This window comes from Protobothrops mucrosquamatus, unplaced genomic scaffold (genome assembly GCF_001527695.2).
Source record: "Protobothrops mucrosquamatus isolate PMUCROS unplaced genomic scaffold, P.Mucros_1.0 scaffold251, whole genome shotgun sequence".
NCBI lineage: Eukaryota > Metazoa > Chordata > Lepidosauria > Squamata > Viperidae > Protobothrops > Protobothrops mucrosquamatus.
Window position 1 is genome coordinate 168,816 of NW_015386599.1, and position 7,834 is coordinate 176,649.

A 7,834-nucleotide genomic window follows, 5' to 3' on the forward strand; every position below is an offset into this window, starting at 1 on the left:
AGATCGTACTAATTCCTCCCTCCTCCTTCAACCCCCCACCCTCCCCCCCCACCCTTTCTACACCGCAACCCCCAGACATGGCTGGTCCTGACCTAAGGGGAACCTCCCTCCTCCCCCCCTCCACCCTAATTCCCCCTAAAAATTTGTTAAAACACCCCTGTAAAAACCTTCTCAATTTACATAATTTCAATGATTTTTTTATCCTACTTAACTCAACATTCACAAAATCAACTTCAAAATAAAGCAAGGCCCAGGAATTCCATTCAACCTGCTATATAATGAGGAGAGAATGTTTCCTACCAGTGAGGTCCATGGTGATTGGTCCTGGAGCAGTGTCACATACAAGAGTAAGTCGAGTGACAGTCACATTCGGAAGTGTTGGGTCTGTGGTGTCAGGAAAAGGACAAAAGGTTTATTAACCAAAAATTGAGAAACCAGAGGTACTTCCTTGTCTTTTTAATGCAAAAATTATCTTCATAAAGCCTTCAAGTGCACAGGAAATTAGCACATCACTTAATAGCTAAGATAAACTTTTTTTCTGATACATTATTAGTTTCTGTCATGCAGGGAAATTCAATCATACCTCACTGTTCCCACTCACACCCTCCATAGAGGACAATAACAATACCTCTCTTCTAGTTTGTTTCTTTAATAAATTTACAAGACAATTGTAACAATTAAAACAAAATAAAAACTGAATAAAAACACAACCAATAATTAAAAACATAAATAATATGACACAGTGTAAAATAGTTGCCAAGAATAATCAAATACCTTCCAAGAATAAATGGAATCAACTAAGTAGCAGTCAACATAACCAACAGTTATATGAGTTGCATGAATTATCTTTGCTGAAATAGACCATGAGCAGTAACTAAATAATGCTTCAGGTTTTGTTACTAACTTCAAGTATAAATAATATAAATATGTCTCAACTAATTTCTTCATATGCTAAGAAATACACCAATAAGAGTCTACCTAGCATTGTTGTCAACTTGACTGGAAGCTTTACTCCAGAACTTGTCTAGAAGCCTCTCTCAACATTTCTGGTTTGATCCTTTTAAGCTATGTTCTTGCTCCTGTGCTGAATAGCGAAGTCCTCCACCCAACTAAGATGACAGAAGTAGACTTGCATAATGAAAATAGAATCCATGTCATCTTAAAAGCAACTTTGAAAGTTGATCTTCAACAATGGTAAAAATCAACGTAATACAACCACTTGGAGTTGCTTTATCAGTAGGATGGGCAGCACAGAAATTAATAAATAATCTTTTCTCTTTCATTTTTAGGATCAAATTTAATGTTCTCCACCATTAACAATATTAACCTCATTACAAAGCAAATACAAATACTGCCTTTTTTTCTGCCCCCAAAGATGATTCTTCCAAATGACCAAGACCTTTTTCCAGCTGTACCTGCAACCACTGGTGTATCCCCCAGCAAAGATTTCTTGTACTTTGCAAGGCTTTCATCATCTTTGTCCAGCTCCTGTAATTCCTGAAGTGTCTTTTGAGGTGGAGGCTTGTAGTTTAGTTTATTGTCTAGCTCATCGTCATCTTCTTCCACATGTACCTCAGGGTCTTTCTCAGTCATGACTGTTGGCTTCAGAAGAAAGATTTGCCAGTTAAGGGCACCGAGTAAGATACTGATTACAAGGTTGGCTGGTTTCTGCTACACAGAGAACAATTGTGGGAGTGAGAGTCACAGGCACAGTCATTTAAATATTTTCATAAGCAAAAGGATCAAAGACATTTAACCTGGCAATAGATACATTAATTTGTCAAATTCAGATATCCAGTAGATGGACAGCTTTTTTCTGTTAGGAGAGATGCCATTTCTAGATGGAAGGATATAATCGCTCTTAACTATTGGACCAAGAAGAGATACTTTGTTGAATATTCTTCTCACCTGTATTTGCTCATCCCAGATTCATGACATTGGCAGTATAAAAGAACATGAACTGATCCCCAGAATTTGTCAATCGTTCCAGCTCTCAAACACTTTAATGGTGGGGGACATAGCAAAAGAAAGCACCCGATCTGGCCAGTGAAACAGCCACTGATATTCCTGACTTCCAAAAATAGATTTAATCAATAACTACAGCAAGGTAATTTTTAAACTATATTCTCTCTCTTTCTGTTTACCCATACGGATATACACACACACACATATATGTAAAATACTATACATGCTGAGTTCTCTTAACAAAGCCAATATGAGCTATAAAATATGAGCCATGGTGGTGCAGAGGTTAGAATGCAGCACTTCTGCTGACTGCCTGCAGTTTGGTGGTTTGATTCTCACCGGCTCAAAGTTGATTCAGCCTTCCATCCTTCCAAGGTCAGTAAAATGAGGACCCAGATTGTTGAGGGCAATATGCTGATTCTCTAAACTGCTTAGATAGGGCTGTAAAGCACTGTGAATCAGTATATAAGTCTAAGTGCTATTTCTATTGCTGTAACCATTTTAAGATGTGTGGACTTTAATTCCCAGAATTCTCTAGCCAGCATTTTCTAGGTTGAGAATAGTGTACTAGATCCATGCATCAAGGTCAGCTCATGAGGGAAGACTCTACCTCTGGACCACAAATTAAGGGACATCCATCACTACCTCTTTATTTTTACCATTCACACCTACATATATCAACAGAAAGAGCAGCAGAGTCCCAACTGCTGCTGTAAAAGCTTGATAATATTTTTGACATCTATATTTATGCTACAATAACCAAGAAAGAAGTCTGTTCTCTGTGAAATACAAATTCTGGAATATGAGCTCTTCGTCCTCATCTTACACAACAACGCATGAATGCACACTAAGGCATCTTTCTCAATCTGGTATCTCCAGAAGTGCAGAATTTCAGTTCCTATATTCCCGGAATTCTCCCGGCTGAGAATTCTGGAGAAGGCTGTTAATGTGAATTTGCACTCATTTACTTCCCACAATATACTCACCTTCTCCTTATGACATAAATCTAAACACGGTCATACAGGAGGATTCACCCTGCGAGGTAGCAACTAAGAGCTCTAATTAATGAGCCAAACAATTAGAGGCTAAGGACTGCAACTAGATTCAGTCACATTTTTGAAATATATGTAGTATGCTGGGCTTGAAGTTCTGGAGCAGAAAAATAAGTACATAACCTTATTATTTGTATCGGTAACAAAATACTTCATACTGCTTCCAGGATGACCAGCAAACCCTCTGATTAAAGAACCTCTTTGTATCACATTGACAAAGACAAATGACCTTCAGAAGCCGTAGCAGCCACATTACTGAACAACAGTTATTTCAAACCTTCATTGATATGACAGCAATAGAAATAAATCGAATAGTTCATGCAGTAACATACAGAGATTTACATCAAAAGCAGACAATGAAGAAAAATACCTGAATGGAGCTTATTAACAGTTTTTTTAAAGCTGATCAGTCCAATTGCAAATATCATGTAATTTCCCGACTGCACAATATTTAAAATAGCTGTTGTCTGTGTGGTGACCAGGTCCCCTTTTTATGTAGGAAAGAAACATGTGCCTTGTTCCTATGACAACCCATGCCCTGGCTATAGACTCCAAGGAGCTACCACAGTCTGTAACACTGAAACTTCTGTGAAATTGAGGGAACCGAAACAAAATTCAGTAAGCAGTACGCTCAAGAAGGACTTAAAATGAAACTCCCTTTTCAGCACTAGAAAAATCAGTCTGCTGTTAGGTTCTTGGCCAAGGAAGGATAAACAAAATACAAAGTAAAAATCATAAAAAGCTGAGTAGAAAATTATTGCTAATCCATGGTAGACAGTATCATGTTGCTCTTGTTTTTAATCTGAGTTCTTGAACAATTACAATAGAGGAGATATATGAAATTTGGCTCAAGAACAGATGCTCTGTTCTAATATCCCCCAATTTCATATGTTCCAGATGCATCAGGGTTGCCAAAATTCATGCATGCAATGATAAAGAATGGCATAAATTTTTGCTAATCTTTCATGCCCTTGCATGGATAACAGCAATAATACATAAAGGCACAATTGGGCAGGCAACCTATTTTGCTCAGAAGAACAAAATGTATTTATTTGAATTTACCAGGCTGCAGCCCATTGGGAACCAGAACGCGCAAGCAGCGGGTGAGCATGCTCCCTTTGTGCAAGCAGTGGGCACGTGGGTGCAAAACCATCCCCTTCCCCCCCCTGCTGCTGCCGCTGCTGCGCCACTGCCAATCCACAAATCTTTCTGGCTCTATTGCAGTGATCCCCAACCTTTCTGGCTTTGCAGTCCAGGGTTGGGGACCCCTGCTCTAATGTATGTTTGGATGTGGATATTTTTCAGTGCAGATCATAATTTGAATTATGGCTAGTTTAAAGCAAGGGTTATTCATGAATCATAGTAAGAAGTTGGTTGGTTTGAATCCTTAATTTATCAGATTCAAGCAATACAAACTAACTAATCTAAGCTAAAAGTAAAAGTTCTCAAACTTGCAGATAAATGCAAATTCAGCAACCTACAGGATGCTGAAAGTTGTAATTCAATAGCAACAGTTTGGATCTTAGATTCTTTACCCGCATATGATAGTAGCTAACTTAGTATAAGACTCCAACCATTAAAATCCTCCAGCTTCACCTTAAATGAGCATAAGAGATTTGTTTTTCATTCAAATAGACCTAATATGGTGTTATGGCTTGCTCAACATCACAGAGTGATGCCTAGCCAGGTTCTGAAGAACCTGTTCTGATCTCATGAAAATACAAATCTATTTCATTTTTTTTCCTTACAGTCCAAAGTCAGTTTATTAAAAAAAACCTCATTTTTAATTGTAAGAATGGTTCAGAAGATATGCAAATGAAGTTCCTGTTAATCTGAAGCAGATACTGGAGAGAGAGATGGAATTGTGCGATAGATAGATCATTAAAATGTAAAGAATGACAAGAAATATTAAGGAGCTAACTATGCCTCAGATACTACAGACAGCTACTGATCCCCTAGTGATCTCATTTTAATTATGGAAGATTTTGGGACAGCTGGTACAAGCAGAGTACCTTGGGATCTCTTGGAAACAGATTGCATCCAGGAATGGCTAAGAACCAACAGGGTTTAGGATTTATGATATGGATTGCACATAGCCCATTTTTATGAAGGAAGCAATTTCTTAAATTAAAGGGTCTGAAGTAACATGCAAACTAGCTAGCATTTGGGAGCAAAGGAGTTCTTAGAAAAGTTACAGGTTAGTCCAGAATCCACATATTTGTCCTGTAACTAACATCTGTGAACTGTCAGGAGTCAGCACATCTCCTAAGCTATAGAATTTAAAATCTTCCACAGAAGACAGTGTCTTTACTGTCAGTCAATAAGCTCCATCACCTTCCTACTAATGCTCTTAAGCTTATTATGTCGTCTGAGCTTACATTAGATGCCATTTGGAGCTTCTCAGACATAGAATTTATCATCATTATCACTGTTGGTGATAAATTATAGTACACCTCATCCCAAAATGCAGTTGCTTCAAATTTGGCTGTCACTGCATGCCAAGCATAAAGGGGAGAAAGGATGAGGAGGCAGCAGGCACTTGCTAACCAGACATTTTGGTTAAGAATGCCATAGGAAGTCAGCCACACCCTTACCCTTTGCAGCCAACAAGCAGTTGCTGCTTCCTGTCTGAAAGTCCGATAAGAATAGGCAATAGGTTGGCAAATTTCTCAGCCCCTAACTCTAGGTTATTTGTTCTGGTGCTTCCTGGGTGCTTGCTGACTGCAGGACTACGGGAGTTGCAGCCCCAAAAATGCAAAGGTCACCAAATCACCCCCAAAATTCAAAGGTCACCAAATCACCCGTCATTAGCCCACACTAATGTTCACTGAATATCTATAAAATAATGGAAAAATAGAAACATTCAGTCTATATAGGAACGACGGAACAGGATGCGCAATGGAATTTTCTCTGGGCAAGGACTGCTCCTTTCCCCCCCCCCCTCGCCCCCAAATTGTGGAGCAAGCAAAATTCATCAGTTTCTTGCACCAAAGACGCCAAGCAGTGCCTTTTGCAATCTTCCTTCGGCCGTGTCTCCAAGAAGTGACCCCCTCCCAGCAGCGGATCGTGCTGAGGCTTTCCCTGCATTGCAGAGCCATCGCCCTGAAGGCGTTGCTCCTCCTAACCTTCCCCCCTTCCCCTTTGCTCCAGAGAGCCACCTTTTCTGCCCGGTTTCCCCGGCTTGAGGGAATCCTTCCAGGGGGCTTCAAGAGCCTCTCCCCATCGGGAGCGCCGGGACGCGTCGCTTTTCGCCTCTTCTTCCACTTGCCCTCCTCGTACTTACTTGCTGGCGGCTGCGTCCGGGGTTCCTTTCTGTCTCAGCGTTGGCAGTTAAAAGCAGGAAGGAAGTTGGTTAAAAAAATAATAATCATTTGCAAAAAATCCGACTCGAAGAGGAAGCTGCGGCGTTACTAGTTCTTCTATCGCGCACAGTTCATTTAGAGCCTCTCTGATCTGGGCACACATATACACAAAATACAATAAAGCATAAAAGATGATTAGCTGTATGTGTGAACTCCTTAAGTATCCTCACTTGTGGTCCTTAGGAATTGGTGCATTATTTCCCCTTGCTTATGATACGTATGCATTCCTTCTGTAAGTAGATATTGGAAACTGTACAAACAATGGTAGGTGCCTTGGATGATATTCAGGTTTGGCTGTGATATTACCGAGGTTTCTAAAGGATGCTATTTCTGGGGAGAGGGAGTTATTAGAGTAGAAAAATCATACGGCTCATTTTCCACCCTCTCCATCAGCTAGTGTTTCATTTCTCTGCCGTCTGGATGTTCTGCCTTATCTATAATCAAACACTTGAATCAGAAGCATTAGGTATTTGGGGAGAAGAGAAGTAATGAGCTATGTTTTTGTTAAACCCTAATGCAATAGAACAATTATTTTATTTGTATATGTATCTGTATGCAACCTATTTCAGGAATTTGTTTTGCAAAAATCTATACAAGCTTAACTACTGTCTAGGCTGTATTTCAACAGTGCCCAGTCATGTATGCTTTCATTCTGAAGAAAATTTGAAAACAGGAAAATTATTGCTGAAAGCCCTGGTAAATACATCCCCAAAAAGTAATTCTGCTATTAATTGTAATGGGACAGATACTTGTTTTTATTAAGATCAAGTGACACCAGAAATTCCTCATAGAGGTGAGTCCAATGTTTTTCCTTGGGGAAAAAATGGACATCTGTAATGCTGTACAGCCTAACACTTTGGGTATTGATTCATAAACAAGTCCTATGCATTTCTTGGATTTTATTTAGAAGAATAATCTTAACATTTACAACTACGGCGGAATATTTCTATTCCTTGACTGAAACAATCTTAGATTGTTTTTTTAGTGTATCAGTATTAATGTTTCCATCACAAGCCAATAGCATCCAAAGACAGCCAAGAAATGTATAAACTTAAGACCTGTCATCCATTATACTGAAGCAGAAATCAGGGGACCAGCACTGTGTGATAATAGAGCTGGGCCTAAAGGCTGCTTCAAGCTAATGTGGACATGCCCTTTCCCTCATGTTCCTAGCCAGCCTCATCTGCCAACATTCTCTTGTCTCCTAAAAGAGCTGGACACAGCAGCCTCAGGCCAATGGTCTGTCAGAATATGTATTAACAATTGATTGCTCAGCCAGCAGTATTGCACATGCTCTAGCTCTGTGGCCTGAGTGGTTAGCTCAAGGCGGAAATAGTGCAATAAGAGGAGGACCAAACAATGTGGAAACCAGTATTTGTTGCATATAGGATGGGGGTGGGGATCCTAAATAGTCTTGTAACGTAACTCCTTTATGACTCCAATTTTTTGGAGGGC

General features: G+C 39.7%; 1 protein-coding gene across 2 annotated transcripts in view; it reads right to left on the bottom strand.

Moving 5' to 3' along the window:
- Window positions 1-6,361, bottom strand: part of ARHGDIB (Rho GDP dissociation inhibitor beta) — a 16,436-nt gene extending 10,075 nt beyond the window's left edge. Inside the window, exons 1-3 of one of the 2 annotated variants that reach the window (XM_015814433.1) lie at window positions 6,301-6,361; window positions 1,416-1,602; window positions 301-384 (exon numbers count right to left, since the gene is read on the bottom strand). In XM_015814433.1, the coding sequence (XP_015669919.1) occupies window positions 301-384; window positions 1,416-1,593 (262 nt within the window). In that variant the 5' untranslated portion in view covers window positions 1,594-1,602; window positions 6,301-6,361. The other variant, XM_015814434.1, reaches the window with a different exon arrangement.
- Between the last annotated feature and the right edge of the window lie 1,473 nt (window positions 6,362-7,834).